The sequence below is a fragment of the Desmodus rotundus genome, chromosome 5, assembly GCF_022682495.2.
Source record: "Desmodus rotundus isolate HL8 chromosome 5, HLdesRot8A.1, whole genome shotgun sequence".
NCBI classification, from domain to species: Eukaryota; Metazoa; Chordata; class Mammalia; order Chiroptera; family Phyllostomidae; genus Desmodus; species Desmodus rotundus.
In genome coordinates this window covers 4,782,950-4,807,895 of record NC_071391.1, presented here as the reverse complement: position 1 = coordinate 4,807,895, position 24,946 = coordinate 4,782,950, and the positions used below count along the sequence as shown (strand labels likewise).

The window sequence follows — 24,946 nt, the reverse complement described above, 5'->3', positions numbered from 1 at the left end:
TTAGCCGTGGGCGGGCCTGCCTTCCCTCATAGGTTCTGAGTGCCAGAGGGTAGACTGGCTCCTCCTCCCTCCCTCTCACAGCTCCTCACAAACCTGGGCTCTCAATCTCTCTCTCTCTCTCTCTCTCTCTCTCTCTCTCTCTCTCTCTCTCTCTCTCTCGACTTGAATTGATCACCATTCACAAATGGGTGTTGTTTGAGAACTGTTGTGCAATTTGTCCCTACAGCAACCTAATATCAAGCAGAAGTTTGTGGCCCTCCTGAAGCGGTTTAAAGTTTCAGATGAGGTACGACCCCTTACTCCCCAGGTCAATGGTGAGTAGACTCCCCTGAGTTGCACCCTCATTCCTGGGGTGCACTCTTTGTTGCCACTGGGAGTCAAGATTCTGGGAACCCCAAGTAAGAGGGCAACTAAAGAAGGACTTTAAACTCTGAAATGAGAAGAAAGGCTTTCCATGTAGCACCCAAGACTTCTCAGTATTTGGAGACGGATGGCAGGGTTACACCCAGCCATTGCTTAATACTAAGCCTCTGGTTTGGGGATTAGTAAAAAATCCAGTTGTTGTTGTCAGTTCCCTTTTCCTCCTGTCCCAAAGGGGACATCTCAAGTGAGCAGCCCGGGAGTGTCCCGAGGTGGGAGTGTCCTCCATGGCCAAACTTTGAGTGACTGAGAACTGGCCATTAACAGAGAAGCAGTCTGGGCTCTGGCCAGCCCAGTGCCAGTTTCCACGGACTTCTCAGTGGACTGAAAAGAGGGTAAAGGCAAAAACTGTTGAGAGGTGTCCTTGTCACGTGGGCTGTAGGAAGGCAGAGCAAGCCCGCATGGGGTCATGGGCTTCCGGGTTTCTCGTGCCCATTCTTTAGGAGAGGTATGTTAGCACTTCGCTGTTCTTCATGAGACCAGGTCCATAGTGTGGGGTGTTAGAGGCCGGAGGAAGGTGGCCTCCCCACACCCCTGCTCTAAGGGCTGGATCACAGCCGGACACCGAGACTACCCCGATGAGTGTGAAGTCATGGCACGTCCCTCAGTCCCCACTGAGGGCACTGGTGAGGGAGGCCAGTGGTGCCTGTCGGGGAGGAAGGAGTTGCACATCTACCGTCACTGCTAACAGGGTTACCCCAAACTCAAAGGGTTTTTCCCCTGCAGGTGGGCTTTGGGCTGGAACACGTATCCCGGGAGCAGATTCGTGAGGTGGAGGAGGACTTGGATGAACTGTATGATAGTCTGGAGATGTACAACCCCAGTGACAGCGGCCCCGAAATGGAGGAGACGGAGAGCATCCTTAGCACCCCAAAGCCCAAGCTCAAGTGAGGCCCACTTCCTCTAGCAAACTGTCGCCTCACTCACCTCTCCTCCCCAGACCCCATTCCCTCACTTCCCCCGCCTCTACCCCCCATTACCAGGGAATCTTGGTTCCTCATTCTTGTTGAACCTCCAGCTCTCTGGATAAAGACCATTGTTTTTCCCTCTCACTGGCAACAGCCCTGATGGGACTTTCCTGAAGTCCTGCCTTCCAGGTCCCTACTTGCCCAGCCTCTGCTGTGTCCTTCCCCACCAGGTGTCCTTGAAGCTCAGGTCGTTGATCTTTCTTGAACACCAGCTCTACTCAGCTCTCCAGGAGCAGCTGTTCTGGGCCCAGGTGGCCAGTGACCCTGGCTGTGCTTCTCTATCACAGGCCCTTCTTTGAGGGGATGTCGCAGTCCAGCTCACAGACGGAGATCGGCAGCCTCAACAGCAAGGGCAGCCTCGGCAAAGACACCACCAGCCCTGTGAGCAAGACCAATGGCTATGGGGTAGGGGAGAGGGACCTGGAAAGTGTTGGGGCCTAACACCCCGGGCCCCCTGCTCTTTGCTCATGTGACCTCAGAAGAGCAATCTCCTCTTGTTTCATCCTCAGTGGTCCTCATCTCAGTCCTGGCTGGGGCTTAGTTCTCTGAGGGCACTGCTGTGGCCGTTCAGCTGTTCTTTTTGGTCTGATCCCACCATGGCTTGGAGCCTTCCCTCCCAGAGGGCACAGCACCTCTAAACCTCTTGCTCAGCGTCCGTCTAATGGTGGCCGGGATTATGGCGTCCGGCCAGTGGTAGACAATTCAGCATTCCAGACTGGGAAAGAACAGGCGTAGAGGGGGAAAGAAGCACAGACGTCTGTCTGTTCAGGAGACACTGAACATATGTAGGTTATTCATAGAGGGGGCAGTGCTCTCATATACTTCAGAATTTAGTGGGCAGGTTTCCATTTTGCCGGGTGAGCAAGAGGAGAAAGGAGCTGACTGCTGTAGCACCCCGAGAGCCCAGCATCACCCTGGACCGTGCTCTGTCCCTGCTTGGGAAGGTTCTCCCAGCAGTGGATCAGAGGCAGGAGCCCGGTTGATGCTGTAACTACCTCAGGCCCTGGGAAGCTCTTCTTCCTCTCATTTACGACTAAAGGCAAGAAGACATTATGGATGATTTTAGAAACCCCAGCGTCTTTTCTTAGATCAAAGAAACAATCCTTTAAGTCCTCCTATTCTTGCCGCTTTAAGAGAGCTAATACAAAATTCATCCTGCAAATAGGTATGAATAGTGGGGAAATAATATGAAGTGTGTAAGGGGCCTCATTCCCTGAGAAGTATTGTGTCTGTGGAAGGGCTACCCCCCTCCCAAGTGTCTGCAAACCATCAGGACCTAGCGAGCTGACATACTACTTGCTGCCACCAGGTGGGGCTGTCTTCCACTTAATCCCTCTTCCTGGTAAAGGCGCTGCAGGCAGTCTGGCCCTAGAACAGTGACACCAGGTGGCGTTAGTGAGGATGTGGCACTGAGAACCCCCCACAGAGAAACCTCAGGCCTCCCACTTGCAGACCCTGCACTTTTCAGCAACTCTCCAGCCCAGGCTCATGTGATCTGGAGCTGAGGACGCCTCGCTTTACTACTTATGTTTAGGACGTGGCTGCTCTTTCTCCCGGGGCCGCTGGATGGCCCTGCTGAATTGTCACTGTGCATGTGGACAGATCCTTGACTACTAGAGCCAGGTCCATCTGAAATACGAACATAAGTGATGAGGACCTGGCCGAAGGAGGACAGTTTCAGTGTCCTAGGAATGCAGAACAGGGCTGTGCTGTAACATGATGCAATTTAAATGATTAACTGAAGTAACAGCCCAAAAGCCCGAGCATAGCACTGGGCGTGGGGTGAATGCTCAGTAAATGCTGGGGGTTGTTGTCCACTTGGGGAAGGGGAGGGCAGAGGTGAGAGCCTGTGCTCTGGAGTCAAAGGCTTCTGAGTTTGGATCTTGACCTCATTAGTCCACTGACAGTACCTGCGGCAGTTGCCACGCCTGCGTTCCCTCATCTGTGTGGCCATTTAAAGCACACGCCTTACAGGGCGGCATGAAGACAATGAGAGAATGCTGATGGGACCTCTAGCACGGTGTTTGGTGGATGGCTGGAATGATTTACTGCAACTGATAGAGTCTAAGTGTCTTTTTAGTAAGTCGTTCAAATTCTGGTTTCCTTAGCCAGATTTCATACTCACTCTGCTGATTCTCTGTGACATTTCTATTTTGAAGAACCCCATATGTCTTGATGTGGGTGTGCAACTTCGGAATTCTTACGTGTGAAAGGCACTTTGGGAAGGGACTAGAGCGGGGCTGTGCTCTTACACCGAGAACTTCTGAACGTATTGGGAAAAAAGACTGAGATTGGGCCTGCGTAGGCAGGCCTACACATGTTCATCCTCCCTGATTTCCTAGCATCATTTTTAATTTTTCTTAATTTTTCTTCCTCCTCCCCGAATTTTAGAGGATTTAGTTTATCACTAAGAACCAGAAGGGATTTCTGCTAATAGAAATTATTACAGATGTTGAGTTTTCCCAAGACTTCAGCACACAGAAGCCTCTCAGCTAATAACAACAGGCCCTGACAGACCAGCAGGTGCAGACTTTCAGCCAGGACTGCCTGCTGCTAAAAACTGCTATTTCCGTAGCACTGGAAATAATGGTGTTAGAGGCCGGCTAGTACTTCAGAAAGAGATAATAGCTGGAAGTATTCCCCCCCACACACACGCAGGAGCCTGTGCATCCTCTGCCACAGCCAGCACCGCCCCATGGGCACAGTGCTTAGGACTGCTAGCGCCTCCCTCCAGTGCCCTGCAACCAGACAGACACGGCCACTGCACTGCTGGTGTCCCAGGCTCCTGCGGTGAGAACAGCCCTAGTACTTACAGGAGCAGCAGTAGAAATGTGGAGTCAGAATTTTCTCCTAGTGGGGTTGTTGGGAACACCTAGAAGAGTCTATCAATAACTGGCAGTGCCCTTCAATCCCCGGGTGTGGCAGCTTTGCCGTGGAAACAGGCCGTAGTGGTCACAGGCTAGACTAGAGGGTGTGCTGCTTTGAAACCTTCCAGCAGAATGGGGTCATACTGAGATCCATAATTGAGTGACATCCTCTTCAGACTTAAGTCTGACCAGGACTCAACGTGGTTCTACTGTAACATTGGTTGTTATACATGGTGTGCATACGGCCTGGCTGTGCAGTGTGGAGGCTGCCTACTGTGGGTGGCCTTGAGCCAAAGCATCTCAAGATCTGGGGTCACAGGGTCTGGTTAAAGCCTGTTGGATTAGTCTTGCAGATGGCTTCTCAACCAGGGATGATTTCTACCTCCCAAGGAACATTTGGCAATGACTGCAGACATTTTTGGTTTTCCCAGCGGGAGGCGAGGTGGGAATAAGGGGCAGCTACTGGGATGTAGTAGGTAGAGGCTAGGGATGCTGCCAGACATCCTACAGCACGCAGGACGGCCCGACCCTGGGGAAGGATCTGGCCCAAACTGTCAATGGCGCCAAGATGGAGAAGCCCTGGTTTAGAGAATGACCTAGAGGCCTACTTCTGTGATCCTTATTCCCTAGTTTGCCAAGTGATTCCTTTAGCCTATTAGCCTGGTATTTCTCAGTGCTCTTTAATTTATTGATACTTAGAGGAAGGACTTTAAGTAGGAGGAAGGGGGATAGCCTTGATCTTTTCTGACTTCCTAGTTCCCCACAAGAACCAAAGAGATTCACTGAGACCGATACCTTTTCTCCGGGGCATTTGAGATCTTGCTCCCTGACATTGTCGTCAATTGGCTCAAATAAACTCTTGTAACAATTTTAAAAAACACATCTTTTCTCTAAGTCCCACAACCCTCAGCTGATCGTGACTTTGATAATGGTATGTGTACAGCCAGAGCAGTATTAGCAAGTATGAAAGTCTGGCTATGTACCTGTATTTGCAAAATAAATTTTTAATATTTAAGAGAAATACTGATAAGAGTTGGGTACAAAGGGAGAATTCATTCACACCCAAATGGCTTGACATTGGGTGTCTTTTGCTTGGTGTATTCCATTTGAGGGTTTTCTGGACGTTTTGTGCCGAGCAAAAAGCATTTGGCTACCATGAATGTCTTAGGCTCAAAATCAAAGACCTGTAAGATCCTTCCTTTATTTTCAGCAATTTCTGGCAAGCAGACGAGGCCCATGTGTTCCTCCTGGGCAGGGGGTTCACTGCATCCAGGGCAGGACTTCATGGATCCCATAGCCAAGCCCCCTCAACTCTGAGCTTCTCTTCCCTAGTGACACCTTGGGAGAGTGAGAAACTCTGGGTTCCGTATCTCGCTGTTACTGATTTAATGATTATAAAAATAACTGACCCTTCTGAAGCTTAGTTTTCACCAAAATAACCTTCTTATAAGATGAAAATCCCAAAGATTGTATTAGGTCTTTAGAGTAAGTGAAAGTATTTTAAGTTTCTTGGGTACCTAAAAAACAAGTTAGTGGTAATTATTTGGATTGGTGATGACTAATTGTTATAATTTTTACAGATGGAATTGGCTGCTCTAGAAAAAGTCAAATCTGCTTGGATTAAAAACCAAGATGACAGCTTGACTGAAACAGACACTCTGGTATGCTTGGTTCAGCCTCCCATCTCAGCTGCTCAAAATAGTTTTTGTATCTTTAGAAATAAAGGCAAAAAGACCCTTAGGACCACCATGGAAATTTTGCCTAAATTTCTGGGCTTGTGAATGTCCTTGTCCTCTTTCTTCTGAAATCCTTGCCCATGGAATGTAACCTACCCTGGGGACCAGGTTAGCCCCCAGATTAGCAAACCAGAAATGTTCCATTCTGCCCTTTAATTTGACCAAATGCCGGTTTGAATAATTTCTCATTCTCTGTCGCCCTCATTTACTTCTGCAAGGGATGATGACCAGTGTCTTCCCCTAAAAACACTACCTCTTTCTCCCATGTTGCTCTTCCTGTGGCCAGGCAGCCACAACATTAAATCTCCAAGGAATTCCTGGCCCACTCCTTGCACGAGGCATGCTGGAGCTGCCCAGGAGAGTGGGCCAAGCCCTAGTGAAATGCAGGGGACTGCGGGGCTGCACAGCGTAATTACACACTGAACTCCACACACACACCGGGCACCTACATGCGCTGAGCACTGACGGTGTGAACATGAGAACACGCCTCGGCCTTCGAGATGCATCCCTGCAGCAACCTGTGCCTGGCCCGGGGAGGGACAGAGGGATCCATGGGGCGGGGGGCGGGGGGATACATCAGAGCTGGGCCTCGAGGGATATGCCGCAGTTCATCCAATGGGACAGGCGGCTGGACATGGTAGGAGGGAACAGAGAACTTGACCGAATACCATCTGGGGGTGTGCTGTGCCTCAGCCTTACAGTGAGACCTGGAAGTTTAGTGGAGTCCAAGAAAGAATTATTTTAAGCTTATGTTTCTCCTGGTAAATAATGCTGCATTAAAGATCCGGTGTATGACAAAACATAGGCTTGATTCAAGATTGATTTAAAACTTACTCTACAGCTTGCACTTTGTAGCTCACCAGTAATCTGAATAACCCCGCTTTCACTCTTGCCCGCTTTGGTCCACACTGCACAGTGGTCATTTAAAAGTGGGATTCAGTCCTATTACTTCCTGATTAAAAGTCCCCTTCCCACCTAGAGAAGCTGGGTCTTCAGTTCAGGACTGTGTGTTGACAGATAGGTTGCGGATGTAGGGGACAGACTGAATGTTAAGGCAGTGTCCAGCACCGTGGGTGCACTCCATTACACAGTAAGTAAGAGAGCTCCCACAGGGTGAAGTAGGGGCTTTAGAAAAGGAGAGGGAGTGACCAACACTCCTCGTGGTGGCGACGGGCCCTGGCCAGACTCTGCAATGCTCCTGGTGGCGCTAAGTGAGCAGTAACCCTCGCTGCTTCCCTTCCTCCTTGGCAGGAGGTCACTGACCAGGACATGTTTGCAGACGGGAGCACAAGTCTGATTGTGCCAGAGAAAGTCAAAACTCCCATGAAGTCCAGCAAAACAGATCTCCAAGGCTCTGCCTCGCCCAGGTACTCGGGATGGGAAGAAGCTCTGGAAATGGTGGGGCGCGTAGAATTAAGGAAGCCAAGCAGATGGTACGAGGCTGCCGCCGTGCTTAGCAGAGGCTCGTGGCCTGAGGAAGAGCGGGCTGGCAGTGGCTTGGGCTCAGAGGAGCTGTTTCAGCAGCTCTTTTGCACGTGTCTGGCAGCAAAGTGGAAGGGGGGCACACTCCCCGGCAGAAGAGGAGCACACCCCTGAAGGAGCGGCAGCTCTCCAAGCCCCTGAGTGAGAGGACCAACAGCTCCGACAGCGAGCGGTCCCCGGACCTGGGCCACAGCACACAGGTACTCTCTGGCGTCCCTGGACCTCGGTTTCCATCTTGTCGTCTTCCTGGGCAGTTAAGTGAGGAAAAGAGGACTACTTTGAAATGCTCTAAATAAAAGCTTTAAAAGCAGACCTACATAGAGAAGTCTAGCATACTTGTTATTTACTACTAGTCTGTAATTGGCTTCGGGGCTGTTTGCAGGGAGCCAGGCCATGGAGTAAGAAATGCTAGCATTGTCCCAGCCTGCCATCAGCCCCAAGTGGTAGTTCCACACCTTCTGGGTTGTTCTGCCTGCATCAGACACTGGAGTGGAGATTGCAAGTTGACCCGGGTTCTAGAAGATGGCAGCTGTCAGGATCTTGCTGGGCACCCCAGGCCGGACTCTGATGCCTTAGTGCTGAAAGACCTTAGAGAGTGGGCTGGAATAGAAGCGCATAAGAAACTGGACTCTGGGGACTGGGTCTGCTTTTTGAAGGCCAGTGGCTCCAGGGCTTGGGGAAGGACTTCATCTGAGCTGACACCTCACACAGCTCCTGTTCTTCTGGAGTTAAGGGCAAGCTTGGTTTACCTGACAAATACCATTGAGAGCAAAGTTTGTGGCAGTGTGGCTTCCTGAGTTTGGCGCTATTACCTAGCTGAAAATGAACCCGAGACTAGAATAGCCCAGCGCCTGGGGCCACGTGTTGACCCTCCAGTTAATCTTCTGCCCTGGAAAGCCTTTTGTTCCTGTGGCAGCAGGCCCCCACCCAGCACTCATCGCCATTAGTTCTCTCCCTGGTGCACTCATTTCCACCCCCGTGAGCACCTGCTCCGCGTCCTCTCCCTCCTCTCTTGGTCCTTCCACGCCACCTGTCCTGTCCGCCCGTCTCGGTACTCCTCATGAGATGCCTTGTGCGCCTCCAGCCTTGTCTGCCTGCCCGGTCAGGAGGGCCGCCGTGGCTTTGTTCCCATAGGCGCGTGTGTTCTCTGAGGATTCTCTCTGCTTATTCTTTGTCCTTCTCCTTTCCATTGTGGTCTGACCAGCGGGACACTGGGTCTCCTCGTCATACTCCTAGTCTCTCCGAATACCCCTGCTCCCAGAATCCTCTGCCCACTAGCCCACCCAACGCCACCCTCAAGCTCCCTGAGAACTGCCTTACACTTCTGTCCCTGCAGATCCCAAGAAAGGTGGTATATGACCAACTGAATCAGATCCTGGTGTCAGATGCAGCCCTCCCAGAAAACGTCATCCTTGTGAACACCACGGACTGGCAGGGCCAGGTGAAGCACTGGACCTCAGGGCCCGGGAGGAAAGGTTCTGGAGAGCAAGCAATACCAGGGGCATGATGTGAGAGGCAGGGTGTGGAGGAATGAGAAAAGGATCCTGTATCTCAGCTTCCTTGTACCCTGAAGGAACTCTGGACTCTAGTCCCACTTCTGTCATTTTCCATCCTCTGGGACCTTCAGTCACTAACTTCCAGTACCTCAGTTTTCTCATCTGTGAAAAAAGCAACAGTATCACCTGTTCTGCCTTCTTCCAGGGCGGTTGTGTGTGTGAGAGCATCACGGGAGGAAGGTCCCTTAGGAGTGCCAAGTGCTGTAACACCCAGCGGTTGCCTGTAGTTTCCATGAAGGGGCAGAACGACCCCCACCCACTGCCGCTGTCCACCCAGTTAGATCCGGATGCCCGAATCCCTCTTCCCCAGTGGTCCTCTTTCAGGACAAAGGACAGGACCCTGCAGCTTGGTCTGGGCCCTGCATGCCGTGTCGGCGCCTGTGGGGGAGCCTCGTCCCTGCCCCATGGCCTTACCAGCATCCCTGCTCCTTTCCTCCCCACCCACAGTATGTGGCGGAGCTGCTCCAGGACCAGCGGAAGCCCGTCGTGTGCACCTGCTCCACCGTGGAGGTCCAGGCCGTGCTGTCCGCCCTGCTCACCCGTATCCAGCGCTAGTAAGGACTCGACTCCTCTCCTGCCCTTTGGGGTGCCTCTCACCTCACCCTCCCACCCTGACTTCCAAGCAGTGACAAGATCTCCTGGCCTCGTCAGACCAATAGTCCACATCGGTGCATGGTGGGGCAGTGGCAGGTCATGGTACTCAGACGTCCCTGCCGGCCCCAGAGGGTCAGTGTGTGAAAAGTGTCATTCACCTGCCCTCCCTGCCTGCCCAGCTGTACTCCTGCCACACCTTGACCTGCCTCATCCTCTTCTTAAACCCAGGATGGAGAAGGCCAGGAGGAGAGGACCCGGGCTTTGCAAAGACACTTTCCTCCATCCCTCTAACTGTCCCATGATGCTTGGTGTCCAGAGCCAGGGTTTCCCCTCCCAGGACCTCCTGTGGGACTAAGAGTCCCTGCGGGGGGAGACTGGAGATCCTGGAATCTGGGTTCACGCCCACCTGACCCCAGGGGCATCGCTGACCTGTCTCCCTGTTAGCTTCAGCCAACTCTGTTTTCCTTCTAGACAGTGACCTGTCCTCTCTGATCCTGACCTCTCCCTAATTTCAAAAGCTCTGGCTTATTGCTTTTCTCTGTATTATTTTGTTGGTTGGTTTGTTTCTCCCCTGTGGGTTATTGAGATCAAGTCAAGTCTGAGCTTGGAGCCTTCCTCTGAGCAGGCTGCTGGTGAACCTCCAGAAAGTGGTTGTGACTGTCCCCTTGCTCCCCAGCTGCAACTGCAACTCCTCAATGCCAAGGCCGGTGAAGGTGGCAGCGCTGGGTGGCCAGACATACCTGAGCTCTATCCTCCGGTTCTTTGTCAAGTCACTGGCCAGCAAGACCTCCGACTGGCTTGGCTACATGCGCTTTCTCATCATTCCCCTCGGTAAAGATGCCAGATCCCCCTCCCGTACCAGGGTGTCAGGGTGGTGGGTGGGGTCCATGGAAGGAGCAGTCAGGGGCCACAGGCCAGGCCATCATCTCATCCCCTAACCAGCTCAGCTTCTCTGGTCTCCACCTTCCAGGTTCTCACCCTGTGGCCAAATACTTGGGCTCAGTCGACAGCAGATATAGCAGCACCTTCCTTGATTCTGCCTGGAGAGACCTATTCAGTCGCTCGGAGCCCCCAGTGACAGGTAATGTCCCCTTGTAAGGGATTGAGACAGAATGCTCCTGGTTTTGGGGAGAGCCAGCCTTGGCTGAAGGAGGCCTGCGCACACGCCTCTTCCTCCCCTGCAGCTCTGACGCTCCCAGTTGCTTCATATGTTCGTCTTCTCAGCCTTATTAAGTGGAGGCCCATTAAGTGTAGCCCTTCCGCCCTGCGTGCTTTTAGTCTCTGCTGTTTACTCTGCTCCTGTACATCTAGAAATAAGGAGGGCCATGGGGGGTAGTGCTAGGGGGACGCGCCTAGTTGTACAGATCAGATAGGAGCAGAGGAGAGCTGCTAAGCATCTACTGATAAATGAGTAACACCACACCAGCCCAGTCGTCCTGAAACCCAGAGCAGAGCGACAGGGATGAGAGCGAGCTGCAGCCCTGTGAGGCGGAGGTGGCAGACACTTCCTCAGACCCTGCAGGAAGTGACGGGCACAGACTGGTGGAGTGGGGGTTCCTCTGGGTTATGAAGTTGGTATAAACACAGATGGCAGCCTGGGAGCAAAGTGTGGTCAGTCTGGGAGAGAACAGGGCCGTGCAGGACGGCAGCAGGAGGGTCAGAAGGGAGAGGACAGTGCCTTGGCCCCGGTGCCTTAGCGTCAGAACCATCAGGTTGGTAGAACCTCTGCCTCCACTCATGGGTCTCAAGAAGGGGGCTCTCTAGGCTGGTTGTCGGGTTTGCCTGCTGAAATCAGTCGGACTTACCTCCTGGCTTTTCTGCAGAACAACTGGACGTGGTGGGGCGGGTGATGCAGTACGTCAACGGGGCGGGCGTGACACACCAGCTTCCTGTGGCTGAAGCCATGCTGACCTGCAGGCATAAGTTGTAAGTTTCACTTTGGGAGATTTCTTAAAAATAGGTGGGGTAGGCTAGATCAGTCTTGCATCTTTGCTTTTTCACATTTTCCTTCCTACCCGTTCCCTGGGTAGGAACCCGGGAAAATGTGAGAGACAGAGACAGTGCTTTTACTGTCTCCCGCCCAGCCCGCCCTCCCTTGCCGTGGGCCTCCGCCCCCATCTGGGTGCCCTCAGTACAGAGAAGCCCACCCCAGGGACTGAAACTCTGAAGTGAGAGCAGGGGGGTCTAGTGCGCAGAATCGGGTCTTGTGCCTCCATTCTGTGGCTCCTTGTGCCTGAAACCTGATGGAAAGATGTCACGGAGTGTCTGGACTCCCAGAGCCACCATTAGCATGGGAAGCCCTCCACGCGGTCCCCCCCACTAACGGTGCAGCTCTCCTATCTCTCCCCACAGCCCTGATGAAGACTCGTATCAGAAGTTTATCCCCTTCATTGGCGTGAGTACGGTCTCCCCTCTCCTGTGTGTCCCACTCGTGCTCCCAGCCTCCCTGTCCTCCCACACAGGCACACACACGAGAGGCTCATCCACACACTGGTTCTCATCAGAGGCGATTCTCCCCCGGGACATCTGGCGATGTCTGGAAACATTTTGGGCTGTCACAGCTGGGGGTAGGGGTGCTACTGGAATCTCGTGGGTGGAGACCAGGATGCTTCCAAATACCCTGCCCTGCACGGGCCAGCCCCCGCTGCAGAGGGCGACCCGACCCCGAGTGTCGTGGTGCTGAGGCGGACAGCCACTGGGCTAGCACCCATGCTGGCTGTTCCTTTCAGTGTCTCCTTTCTGAAATCATGGACCGCACCCCTCCAGTCATCGCCAGTGCCTCCTGTCGAGTACACCAGGCCCTGCAGCTGGTGCCATGGCCGAGGGAGTGATGTCCGGCATGTAGCTCCTTGCAGGCCCAGGGAGGAGAAAGCTGCCTCCGAGAGAACAGTAGATGATATTTGGAAGAGAAGTCCAAGAAATAGGTTGTTTCCACCTTCAGGGTCAACAAGACCACTGAGAATAAGGGTCTCTTTCCCCTATTTAGACAAGGGAGAATCTCTTTACTAGTGGATTTTGAAGGGAACACCTTATGGATATCTTTGGTGTCAGGTAGTGTTGATCTTTGGTTCTTTTGGTGGTCGTTGGGCCACAAGACAGAGACCTACGAAGAGAGGGAGCCTCAAGGGGACAGCTGACCTCCCGCTGAGGCCAAACTCTATCAGAGCAGCATGACTGAGACTCAGATTTCCGCGTATGAGATGATCGAAGTCCCCTTCTGAGTCAGGTCGTACCCTTTTGTGTGGTCTCCTCAACAACACCTCCTAGCTTCTGGGGCGAAGGGGAAGGTGAGGGCCCAGCCGCCCCTGTCCGTGTCCTCTGCTCATCTCAGATGTTGGATGTCTTGAGCGATCTTGGGAGATGCCTGAGAAATGCACTTGCCCCTTCTCATGCCGTACAGAGCCTCCCTTCTGGCTGGTCCAGTAAGTCCTCGTTAGCCACTGGGGCTGCTCCCGTAGCTGTGTTGGGGGCCCTGGACCGTGGCCTGTAGCCTGGGTGGCGGCCAGCTCACATCTTCATGGAGCTGTGGATCGCTACCCACTCTGAGCTGCCAAAGGAGATGTATAGAAAATGTAAATTGAAACAACCAAAGGAGGTGGCAGCCTCCTTCAGCGCCAGGGGAGGAAGAGGAGTCGTATCCAGGAAGCTCAGCATCGATGCGTTACTGTCTGGGATCTGAGAATGCGTAGGAAATTTGGGACTCATTTCAGTGAATGGCAGCATTGTGTTCTGAGCAGCCAGCCTCAGGGGGACCATCTGCACATGATCTTCACTTTACACCAGCCCCCTGGGTCCACCTTCTGTGGTCTCCCAGTTCTGTTGAGCCCCGGACAGGTGCCAGAGGCCCGGGCCTGCCAGTTCACAGGGCTTCTGTCCCTTGACATCACAGCTCTGGCATTTAGTCTGTCTCTACCTGTGCCCTTTGATGACCACTGGAGGGCGCCCTCTGTCCTTCCCAGAATTTTCTATGCAACACCTAAAATTATTTGGGAAGCAGGAATTGACCCCACTGCCTTAGAAGGGGTGAAGCGGGGATCCCTCCTCACTTCCTGTATTCCTCCAGATCCCAGGAAGTCTGGAAAGGAGGGAGCAAGAAGCAGCATGGCTGCTTCTTGGCTTGGTGCCACAGGCAGGCGTGGGGAGAGCTCCGCCCTGCCACACTCCCGTCTCCCTCGGCTTTCTGAGGACGGCTCTTCATTTCTCTCTCTGATGTGAGGGGATGGCCTCCTGTCCGTGTGATCTGAGATGAAAGGAGATCAGGTGCCCTCGCCCTTGTTCCTGGAGAAAAGCCACAAGGTCTCCTGTGCCCCGCCTTATTTTTTAGAACTGAGTGTTTTCATATCTCTTCAAGATCTGGGCTACTCTGGATTCACAAAGATTTTTAAAGCCTACGATCAAATAATGTGTAGCGATGGTGTTGTACCCAACCATCTGCTTCTAGTTAGATCAGAGCGTATGCCGCTTTGGTGAGAGGACCTAATTCTCTGGCTCTTCTTTCCTCCCAGGTGGTGAAGGTAGGTCTGGTTGAAGACTCTCCTTCCACTGCAGGTGAGTGCGGGACCCCTTTGCTTCTGTGGAGTGAGGGTGGGCCCTTCCCAGACTCCTGTAGTCCATCAGGCCAGAAGGTGAAGACTTTGGGTGGCCTCGATGGAGTTAGAGTTTGAGCGGGAGCACTGTGGGCACCCTCACTCCCCAGAGAAGCGCTGGCAGGGGATGGTGGGCGGGTACTAAGGCCTAGAGGAGAGCAGGCTGCACTGAGCCAGAGGGGCACCTCAACTCCTTGCCACCAAGAGGTCAGGGGTGGCTTCCTCTGGCCAACTGTGTTTGTCACCTGATAGGTGATGGGGACGACTCACCTGTGGTCAGCCTTACTGTGCCCTCCACATCACCGCCCTCCAGCTCAGGTCTGAGTCGAGATGCCACGGCCACCCCTCCTTCCTCCCCGTCCATGAGCAGTGCCCTGGCCGTCGTGGGGTAAGGCTCTCTCGCTCTCTCACTCGTGCCTGTCCTTCCTGCTGTTCCCTCAGTCAGGGTCCGGGGATTCCCTGCTACCGGCCGCCTCAGGGCACAGTGAGAGCACAGAGTTCAGAGGGCAGAACGGCGGCGAGAGCACTGGGGTTAGAGCACAGTCTGGGTCACCGGCTGGCAAGCCACCGCACAGCTCTGTCTGCCTGTCTGAGCGTTGTGGGGTTGAATGAGAGGCCCCGTAGCCTGTAAGGTGCTGTGCACACGTCTTGTCTCGAGACTGCCCAGCGTGGCAGACAGAGCATGGACGTGGGGGTCAGACACGCCTGGTTTTCGCTGCAGCTCTGTGACGTAGTCAGTGATACTTCTTAAAGCACAGTAAGGGAGACTATTCAAGGTGGGGACTCTCCCGACAGGTGTAGGGAGCGCTGCGATGGGATTTTGCAGTGGCGCAAGGGGAAAGACGGGCCTCAATGTAACAAGCAAGCGAGGATTTGGAGCCACGAAGCAGAGGGGGCCAGGGTGGAAGACTACTGAGAGGAAGCTTCGGGGTCGGGGATCCTGGACGAACTGATGGGGCCACAGGATTCTTTTTTTTCTTTTTTAGTAGATTTATGTGGTAGCATGTATCACTGCTTCATCCCATTTTTTTTAAGATTGTTTTTATTTACTTATTTTTAGAGAGAGAGCAAAGGAGGGAGAATGAGGAGGGAGACATCAGTGTGTGAGAGAAACATTGATTGGTTGCCTCTTGCACACCCACAACCAGGGACCTGGCCCACAAACCAGGCACATGCCCTGACTAGGAACTGAACCAGCGACCTTTTGGTCCATGGGCCAGCGCTCAGTCTACTGAGCCACACCAGCCAGGGCTTCAACGGAATTCTCGGTGAAGACAGGCTGGGGCATCAGGCATCTCCTGGGGGTGTGGGGGCGACAGAACCTGATCAGGGGTCCAGAGTGATCAGACATGGATGATGGGGGTTCTTGCTAGCTGACTTAGCAAGGCTTTTGCTAAAACTGGACTTTATAAGGAGGAGCACACACAGATGGGCCTAGAGAAGACTCAGGAACCTGACTGAAGTGGGTCAAGCAAAAAATCTTTATCCCTCGGACAAGTTACGAAGCTTCATTTCCGACTCTGAGAGTAGAGGTGACGTAGCCTGGTCACAGTGTAGTGAGGCGTGAAGAAGAGCTTGTGTGTCAGCGCCTGGCCCCAGGGAGGCGCTTCTGTCTTCCACGTACGCAGTCCATCCATCCGCACAGTGGACTGAGGGCTGCAGGGCTGGGCCTCGGCAAGGTCATAGCAGCTACGTAGATTGCAAGAGGTGCTGTGGAAAGTGGGGAGTGGGGGGATTTCTTTTTTCCCCCTTTTTTAAAGATGTTATTTATTTACTTTTTTAGAGAGGGAGAGAAATATCAATGTGTAACAGATACATTGACTGCCACCAGGGGGACCTGGCCACAACCAAGGCATGTGCCCTGACCAGGAATCAAACCTGTGACCCTTTAGTTTGCAGGCTAGTGCTCAATCCACTGAGCCACACCAGCCAGGGAGGGAATTTCTTTAGGATCCAATGCATCCAAAGGCTAGAGCCCCTGGTCAGGGAAGCCTCTCTGCAGGCAGCTGTCCCACCGAGGCCTGGAGGAGCAGAGGGGACGGCTCTGAGGTGGAAGAGCTGGCCTGGGTCAGGAACAGGAAAGAGCTCCCACTCCTGCTGTTCCTCCCCCGCACCCCCACCCTGTTCCCCTTTCTTCTCCCTTTCCTCTGTCTTCCCCTCTCTTTTCTGTCCGATGATGGTCCCTGTGGCAGCAGCAGTGGAGAACATAGGCCCAGCTGGAGGCTTTTCCAGAACCACCGATGACAGTGTGGATCCCTGAAGAATATGAAGTGTTCTTGGAGGAAATCCCGCATGCGGCCCCAGTGACCCCAGGTTCCAGGCTTCCTGGGGAGGCCTGGGGGCCAGCGCTTACCTAAACCTCCTTCCCAGCCAGTTTAAGCTTGTGTTTCACAGAACCACTGAAATGAGGCAGAAAGAGAAATGTCAGATGATTTTTGTAGCCTGTGTTCCTATTGTGTCTGACGCCTCCTTTCAAGAAAAGTATCAGCTCTTTTTCTCCTGGGAGCTAAAATTACCCCTGAGCTCGAAGTGCCATAACTAAGCAGAGGACGCAGGCCAGCACCCATCGGCTCTCCTGGGGCCACTCCAGCCGCAGCGGTGCTGCCGCTTCGTCTCCAAGCCCAGCTCCACCTGCCCTGTGTGCGCACGCACACACCCCGCAGTCTTGCTTCATGGTTCCCTCACCCTGGTGCCTTGGGGGATGGGGTCCCTCACGGTGATCCAGGCCTTTCCCCTCTCCTGGCTTTGTCCTCAAACCAGCCTGATCCTCACTCCCACGTGAACCACTTTTGTGAGACTATAGGGAACCTGGAGCCACTCCGTCGGCCACCTCCTCTCGTCCTTCCCACAGCCTGCTGGTCCCCAGTTCTGCCCCCCACCCGACCATGTAGTTGGGAGATGAGGGCAGAGCCTATTCTCCATTACTGTCCCTTCTCCAGGAGCCCCAACAGCCCATACGGGGATGTGATTGGCCTCCAAGTGGACTACTGGCTGGGCCACCCTGGGGAACGGAGGAGGGAAGGTGACAAGAGAGACGCCAGCTCCAAGAACACCCTCAAGAGCGTCTTTCGCTCAGTGCAGGTTTCCCGCCTGCCGCATGGCGGGGAGGCCCAGCTCTCCGGCACCATGGCAATGACTGTGGTCACCAAAGAGAAGAACAAGAAAGGTAGGTGACTTCAGAGGCCAGGGACCATCAGGGCCACCAGACCCACCGTCTCAGGGTCTGGGATGGAATCTGCTCCTGTGAGACCCTGGATGAGGCTGCAGTGGCGCTAATATCATGTGATGCAGCCTGGGGTTGCCCGGGGGTCCCGCCTGGCCTTGTCGGACAGCACCATCCCTCTGTAGTGAAGGAGCGATCCCCAGTGAGTCACTGGCCCCTGTCAGCTGCGCATCAAGGGACCAAAGCAGTTAGTGCTTCTACGAGGAAGTGAGCCTTTCTGGCCACTGCCCTCAGGGACGGACTGTGTGACAGAGGAGGACACCTCCATGCCACAGCCCCAAGGTCCTCAGGTCCCGTGGAGCAGTGCATTCACACCCAACCCGGGCGGCCACTCAGGCCTTCATGAGCCTAAGGGCGTAGCTGTTTTTTGCGAGTTAAGGGGAATACAGCCCATCCAAGATCAGAGGAGTGGCTTAAGGCACCAGAGGTAGAGTTGGGGTGGTCCTGGGTCTTGTGCTCCGGGAGACTGGGACAGGGACCCCCACAACCAGGCCAGGGCTGGGGCAGCACTGGCTGTGCGTTGTGCATCGCAGACCTGGGCACCTGCAGCAGTAGGCCGGGGTGACCCCGCTCCCAGCTGCCAGGAAGGAGGCTTCTTCTCTCTGCTGGACCCTCCCCCCTCAGGGCCCCCAAAGCATCTGGGTTGCTTTCCGTTCATACTTCCATTCCTCAGAGGTCCGTGAATGGGCAGCCAGGGCCGTGCCAAAACCTGCAGCTGCGCCCCCGAGACTGGCCTGGGGTGGGCCGTCAGCCCCCGTCAGCCCAGCGGTGCCCTCCTGTTCTTGCCTCATCCGGAGCGCGTGGAGCGAGGACCACATCCCAGGCAGAGCTGATGCAAACACTGCCGAATGACCTCCCTCCCAGCAGTGGCAGGCACAGCCCTACAGGGCCAGCATGTGCCCCCCAGGCCACCTAGAACGGGGAGCTGGAAGGGACTTCAGAGACCATTCTGTCCCAGGTCCTCATTACACAGAAAGGTCACTGAGGCCTCAGGGTGGGGGCGACCTGTGCTGATTCTGAGCAGGGACTCCAAGATCCTGGGAGCAGGGGACAAAGGATTGGCTTTCTGCAAATCACCTCTGCTTCCCACAGGAAGGAGGCCGTGGGGTGGGGGAGGAGAGGCTTGGCTGCTTCACCCAGGGGCCGTGACAGGGTTCCTGCTTGCTTTCCAGTTCCCACCATCTTCCTGAGCAAGAAGCCTCGAGAAAAAGAGGTGGATTCTAAGAGCCAAGTCATCGAAGGCATCAGCCGCCTCATTTGCTCTGCCAAGCAGCAGCAGACCATGCTGAGAGGTGAGCACAGCTCAGAGAGGGGAGACAAGGGACTAGGGGGCAGGAAGACGTTGCCCCCCCAGGGACCTTGGGAAGGTGGCCTTAGCAGTCCTGGTCACGCCCTCCCTCTCCCTGTCACCCCCAGTGTCCATCGACGGGGTTGAGTGGAGTGACATCAAGTTCTTCCAGCTGGCGGCCCAGTGGCCCACCCATGTCAAGCACTTTCCAGTGGGACTGTTCAGTGGCAGCAAGACCACCTGAGGGCACTGTCTCCTGGCCACTCTCCCTCCTGGCACTGCCACAGCCTCACCGCCTGCGGGCAGGGGGAGGCCAGCAGGCCTAGGCTCCGCACCCCCTTCCCTGGTTCTGGGGCCTGCATCTCCCTTGCCCAGTCCTGAAGGACACTGCCACTGGGGTCGCCGCCCTCCCTACTGCTCAGTGCCATCCCTGGGCAGCCCCACCCCCACCCCCACCCCCGCCTTCCCTCCTGCTGCAGGCCCAAGGCATGTTGATTTTGCCTTGGGGAGCCAGTCCCTGGAATTGAGTCCTCCAGGCCTTCCTTCCCTTGACTCCCAACCTCTCTCCCGCCCCTCGCCCCTCGCCCCTAACCCCTCGCCCCTTGTGGCACCGGTTCCTGCAGAAATAGGAAACCTGGAATCCCGGCCCACAGCAGGGAGCCCAGACCACCCCTCCCACTTCCACAGCCCAGCTGATGGAACTGCTCCGCCTGAGCCCAGGGACCCTCCGCTCCCTCACCCCCGGGACAGCGTTTCCTGGGCAATGCTGTGTGTTTCTGTGATGGAGAGGCCTTCCTGGCCCCCCCACACACACACCCTCTCAGCACCCCCAGGTCCCTGTAGATGTGGCCTGTGTGCTGAGCATTTCTTTGGTTCTTTGCACGGCCAGTCTCTTGTCAGTCCCTTGTGACGCGCCTGGGTGCCAGTCCCTGTCCTGTGGCTCCCCTTGTTGATTCTCCCTCTGCCCCCCACCACTCCACCCAGCACAGCTCAGTCTCCTCCTGAAGTTCTGGACTCGGCAGAGATGGGAGACAGACCCCCATCAGTGTGTTGTCTGTGGTGCCCCGGTTCCTTCACCCCCTGTTCCCAGCATGTGTATTTGTCTCCCTTTCCCTGCTGTGTTCTTCCCCGCCTCACTCCCGGGCCCCTGGTCTGGGCAGAGACCCCATTCTCCCAACCTGGGGTCCCTTCAGCAGGCTCCATTCCTTCCCTCTCCCCACAGACTCGGGGTTGGAGCTTCTCCCCAGCTTTGACCATCAGCCTTCTCAGGAGAGGCTGAGCGCACTGGGTCGGGGTCCCAGCCACAGCCCTCCGCTCCCCACCAGCACCTCCAGAACTGTACCATTGCCCTCTGACCCCTTCCAGAAGTTTGCACAAACTTCATTTTGAAAGGTGTGTTTCTCGTTCTCCATACCTCCCCCAGACTGCCCAGCCCTGACCCACGGCTCAGCCTGGCTATCCTGAGCATCTCCTGGGCTGCACTGCTCTCCGAGCCAGAGGGAGTGCAGAGTGGGAGGGACCGAGTGGATGCTGGACTTTTCATTCAATAAACCGGTGATTTCTTACCAGCTGTAAGCCTTGGACTTCTGTGCCTCTCATTGTCACGCAGGATCTGTCTGACCCCCACTCCTCTGCACAGCGCAGCCAGCTTCACTCAAAATCAGCCAGGAACTGGCTTAGGAAAGAAGCAAATCCCCATTTTAATTGCAGAAACAGAGGCATGAAGGTGTCTTGCCAGTAGGGGGCGAGCTGAGGTCGGAAACAAACAATGCCATTGCTGGTCTGCCTCCCATTTCTTCCTGGGACTCTCCATCCCCAGTCCCACCTCCCAAGACAGTGACACATCAGGGCACTCATCTGACCGAGGATTCGAACTCGGCTTCTCTCCCCTACTAGGCTGACATCCTGCCATAGTTTCTGGAAGTTGGTAAAGGCTGAGCCAAAGGCCTCTCTGCCTCTTCAGGTGGCAGGGGTGGGTCTGGGGTCCATCACTGAGGTGTTCCTGACACCCTTAACCTTAGAGACAGCGAGGTCTCTGCACCTGATGCCGGGTTCTCCATACTCCCCCAGGACAGGCCTGCGCGCCAAGCCGCCTCCTGTGAGGAGGTAGAGTCCTCACCCTGCAGGACAGCCGCAGAGGGGTGGACGTCCAAGTGGGGCAGGCTGTCATTGGCTTCCCAAGCCCTGTGGCCAGATGACCTAATGGAGGGAGGCCTTGGCCCCAGGGGTGTGGCCCTATGCAAACTCTCTTAGCCTGGAAAAGGGAACTAACCCTCCTCCCACGGGACAACCCAGCAAGGTCTGTGAAAGTGTCCCAGAATGCAGCCTGCACGTCAGTCACCACACAAGGTGTGCAGTCTGGTCGGTGAGAGGAAGCACCTCAGACACAGACTGGAGAAGACACAAGTGGTCCCCAGGGCAGAGCAGCGGAGGGCACAGCAGGGCAGGCGCTGTGGACACCTGGGAGTGCTGGGCGTGTGGGCAGGGGTGGGGCAAGCAGACTGGGGGCCCAGCTCCTCACCTGCTCAGGTTCCAGCTCAGAACTGAGAAGTGGGAGCAGGTGGCAGGGAGGTGAAAGGAAGGAGGGGACAGGAAGTCCAGCTGCCTGCCCAGACCAGGGCCTCAGCCTGCGCCTTCCATGATGGTCCCTCCCACCTGCTCCGGGGCCTTGCTCCTGCACTGGACCCTCCTCTCTCCCGTGTCGGCCCTCCCACTCTCATGGCTCTTTCACTAGCACACAGTGAGAGCTCCCGTGTTTAAAACCCTCCCTGATTCCTGATCCTTCCGCTGCCACACCGTGTCTGCTCCCTGTAGGGCGAAATTCTTCAAGTCATTCGCTGTCCCTGTCTCTGCGTCCTCCCACTCCTTCAGGCTGTTTTCTTCATGAGCTCATCAAAAATCCCCCTTACCAAGGTCACCAATGACTTGGCTGCCAAATCCAAGGGTCCAACTTCTTGTTTGGCCCATCAGTGGTGTCGGACGTGCATACTCCCTGCCGGAATCACCTCCTTGGCCTGTGGTCAGCACTGCTGTCCTCCCACTTGACGGGCTGCTCTCTGTCAGCCTCCCTTTCTGTCCCTCCTCATCTGGCAGCCTGGAAACACTGGACGCCCCGGGGCTCCCACCCCTGCCCCACATCGCATCCTGCGCGCGCAGCCCCGCGGTGTGAAACACTCCCGGCGCAGACTTCCTCCATCCTTCAGTTGCTGAGGCCAGAAACCTGGGATTGCGCCTGGCTCCTCATTCTCTCAGACCCAACGTCCAGTCACCAGCAAGTCCTTTGGGCTTCCCTCGTGACAGACCCAGAGTCCAGCAGCTCCCACTGCTCCCGCTGCTGCTGCTCCCTCTTGTCTGCATGCTGCTGCAGGCTCCTTGTTATCCCTGCTTCCACCTACCCTTCCTGTGGCCTGTTCACACAAGAGCCAGAGAGAGCCTTTTAAAATGTTCATCAGATTGTGTTAAGTTACTGATCCAAATGGCCCAACAGCTCCCACGAGCCATCCAAAGCCATCATCATAACCTGCCAGGCCCACCTGGTCTGACCTCCTGAGGGCTGCGTGATTATCTCTCCCTCACTCGCCCCCTCGCTCACTGGCCTCCTGCCCATTCCTCAGACACACCCTGTACAGTCTGCCCCAGGGCCTTTGCACAAGCCATCCCCCCGCCTGCTCATTCTGCTCCTTCCCCTCAGCCCATGTGGCTTGCTCCTTCATTCAAGTCTTGGCTGGAAGCTCATCTCAGAGAGACCTTCCCTGTTCAGCCTGTCTAAACCAGCACCTTCCTTTCTCTCACCCTTCTTCGCTTTGGTGAGCACTTCTCACTCCTGGCATTCATTATTCTTTCTTTGTCTCTCCCCATGAGATGTAAACTCCAAGAAAGCAGGATCATTCCCCCTGCTATATCCTTGGCCCCCAGGATGCCCCCTGGCTCATTGGTGACAGAGAATGAAGAGCCCTCATCCCACTGCAACGGGGTCCCTCATCTAGACTTGCTGCTCAGACCCTCTGAGGACTCAGCCCAAGGACACCTGAGTTTTCTCGGCGGCCCTGGAGGAAGAAGACAGACTCCTAGTCTGAGCAAAGAGGTGGAAGAGGGCTGTATGGAATGGTTTCCAGGCCCCCAGACATGAGGCAATGCAGGTGGGAGGTTGACACTCGCCCACCAGCCACTGAGGGGCGAAGGCCCAACCGGAGCAGAACTGCCCACCAGGCCACCAGAAACACTCTCCCAAGGCGCAGAGTATGAAAGAGCCCCTATGTTACCTGCACACCAACTCCAGACTGGTTTTATTTTTAGTTTGAATAAACTTTTTACTTTAGAATAGTTTTAGATTTGCAGAAAAGTTGCAAAGATAGAACAAAGTTGCTATCTACACCTTACCCATCTCCCCTGTTACTAGCATGTTACATTAGTGTGACATGTACTATAGCCAATGGACCTGAGAATCCCGAGGCATTGTTGTTTACTACAGCCCATGTCTAACTCAGATTCCTCAGTCTTCCACTAACGCCTTTTCTGCATTGCAGAATCCCCATCCAGGGCTCCGTGCTGGAGTCCGACCGTTTCCGACCGTTTCTCAGACTTTCCCCACTTTTGTTGACCACGACAGTTTTGAGGAGTCCTGGTTGGGTGTTTTGGAGAATGTCCTTCCATTGGGATTTGCTGGTGCATCCTAGCAAGGTCACACCGTCAACAGGGCACCTCCATGACATTCACCTGGATCGCTGGGCTGAGGAAGTGCGGAGCAGGCCAGGTGCAGCCCGTCCACCCCACTCTAGGGACAGCGGGCACTGAGCACAGCCACACCTGGGAGAGAGCGGCCGCCCTCTCCGTCCACTGTTCGGGATGGGATCCCTTCACCGCCCACTGCCCCGTGCAGGGACTGGCGGCAGGACTAGCCCTCCCACTGTCGCCTAAGCCAGACTGCTGCCAAGTGCTTCACGTGGTTTATTTATTTACTCATTCCGTTCACCCTGTGTCACCACAGCGACTCCTGTCCATTCTGCTTCCAAGACAGTTTTTGAAGGGGAGCGGGAGCACCCGCAGGCCTCCTTTGCCCTGCAGGGGTTTCCTGATGCCTTTGAGCACTGTCGCCAATCCAGTGCTCCCTCAGGCCTGCCAATAACTTCTCTTCCAGCTGCTTCCTGCCCGCCCCCACCTTGAGCCACAGCTGACCTGTCAGTAATCAAGTCCCTCTTCCCTGCACGTGGGTTTTCACGTGCTCTTTGGTCCCCCTGAAACGTTCTCACTGCCCCACACTTAACCCCTTTGCTTAACCACTCATCACTTCCTCAGAAAGCCTTTCCCAACCACGCGGCCCAAAGCCAGTCACCAGCCATAAACGTCTGTGTCCCACAACAGAGCGAGAGTCCCAGGAGGGCAGAGGCTGGGGCTGACGTACTCAGTGTCGCAGCTGCGGCTCCCACCCCACCACACAGGTGCCTGGCAAACTCACGGCTGGCTAAGGGAATGAATCTGGGCTCAGTCACCTGTCTGAGGCATGCAGGCCAGCGGAGAAGGAGCCAGGTGACTAACCCAGGTCATCGGACTCCAGGCCACCACTCGGGCCTGCCCAGATCCCGACTCCCCAGCCATCCCTGCGCCCTACACGTGCTAAGTTCCTACTGTGGGCCAGCGCGTGTCCTAGGTATGAGGATGCCAGGCTGAGCACAGGGGTGGGCCCTGACCTATATGAGAACTCTGAGACACGCAAGGGGGACAGACAAATAGACAATTGCCACACAGCATGACAGGTTGCATGGCGGCACCCAGGAGGGGCGTCCAACCCAGCTTGGAGAGGGGTGTCCGAGAAGATCTCAGAGCAATGACACCTGAGCAAAAGAAGCCTGACACGATGGATGCTCTGCGTACAGGAATAGCAACAACTAGAGATGTGGGAGAGTCTGGCCCTTCTGAGAGCCACGGGGGGCGGGGGCCTGTGTGGCTGGAAAGCAATGGGGATGGTGAGGGACCAGCAGAAGAGGAAGGAAGCGGCCAGGGCACAGAGGAGCCTTGCGGCTGTGACTACCAGCACTCTGGGTCCGAGCACGGACCGTGTGCTGCGTTGTGAGACCTGTGGGGAGCTGAGAAAGGGCATTAGGCAGAAAGGCTGGAGGACGGGCTTTAGAAGACCACCTTGCTGCCGCACTCGAAAGGGAACGACACTGGAGACCAGGAGAGTTGGAAGGGTGCCACAGCAGCTCAGAGAAATGTGGCCGAGACACAG

The 24,946-nt window shown here is 55.2% G+C and overlaps 1 protein-coding gene across 3 annotated transcripts in view; it reads left to right on the top strand.

The window, feature by feature from the left end:
• Window positions 1–20,295, top strand: part of PACS1 (phosphofurin acidic cluster sorting protein 1) — a 115,533-nt gene extending 95,238 nt beyond the window's left edge. For 2 of the 3 annotated variants that reach the window (XM_024574321.4, XM_053925580.2), the window contains exons 8-24: window positions 227–286; window positions 1,147–1,307; window positions 1,676–1,793; window positions 5,836–5,916; window positions 7,243–7,358; window positions 7,538–7,673; window positions 8,810–8,914; window positions 9,477–9,583; window positions 10,300–10,454; window positions 10,594–10,704; window positions 11,447–11,549; window positions 11,976–12,018; window positions 14,129–14,171; window positions 14,462–14,597; window positions 17,149–17,375; window positions 18,605–18,724; window positions 18,849–20,295. In XM_024574321.4, coding sequence (XP_024430089.2) covers window positions 227–286; window positions 1,147–1,307; window positions 1,676–1,793; window positions 5,836–5,916; window positions 7,243–7,358; window positions 7,538–7,673; window positions 8,810–8,914; window positions 9,477–9,583; window positions 10,300–10,454; window positions 10,594–10,704; window positions 11,447–11,549; window positions 11,976–12,018; window positions 14,129–14,171; window positions 14,462–14,597; window positions 17,149–17,375; window positions 18,605–18,724; window positions 18,849–18,964 — 1,938 coding nt within the window. In that variant the 3' untranslated portion in view covers window positions 18,965–20,295. The remainder of the gene's footprint in view (window positions 1–226; window positions 287–1,146; window positions 1,308–1,675; window positions 1,794–5,835; window positions 5,917–7,242; window positions 7,359–7,537; window positions 7,674–8,809; window positions 8,915–9,476; window positions 9,584–10,299; window positions 10,455–10,593; window positions 10,705–11,446; window positions 11,550–11,975; window positions 12,019–14,128; window positions 14,172–14,461; window positions 14,598–17,148; window positions 17,376–18,604; window positions 18,725–18,848) is intronic. The other variant, XM_024574322.3, reaches the window with a different exon arrangement.
• The last annotated feature ends 4,651 nt before the right edge of the window (window positions 20,296–24,946 follow it).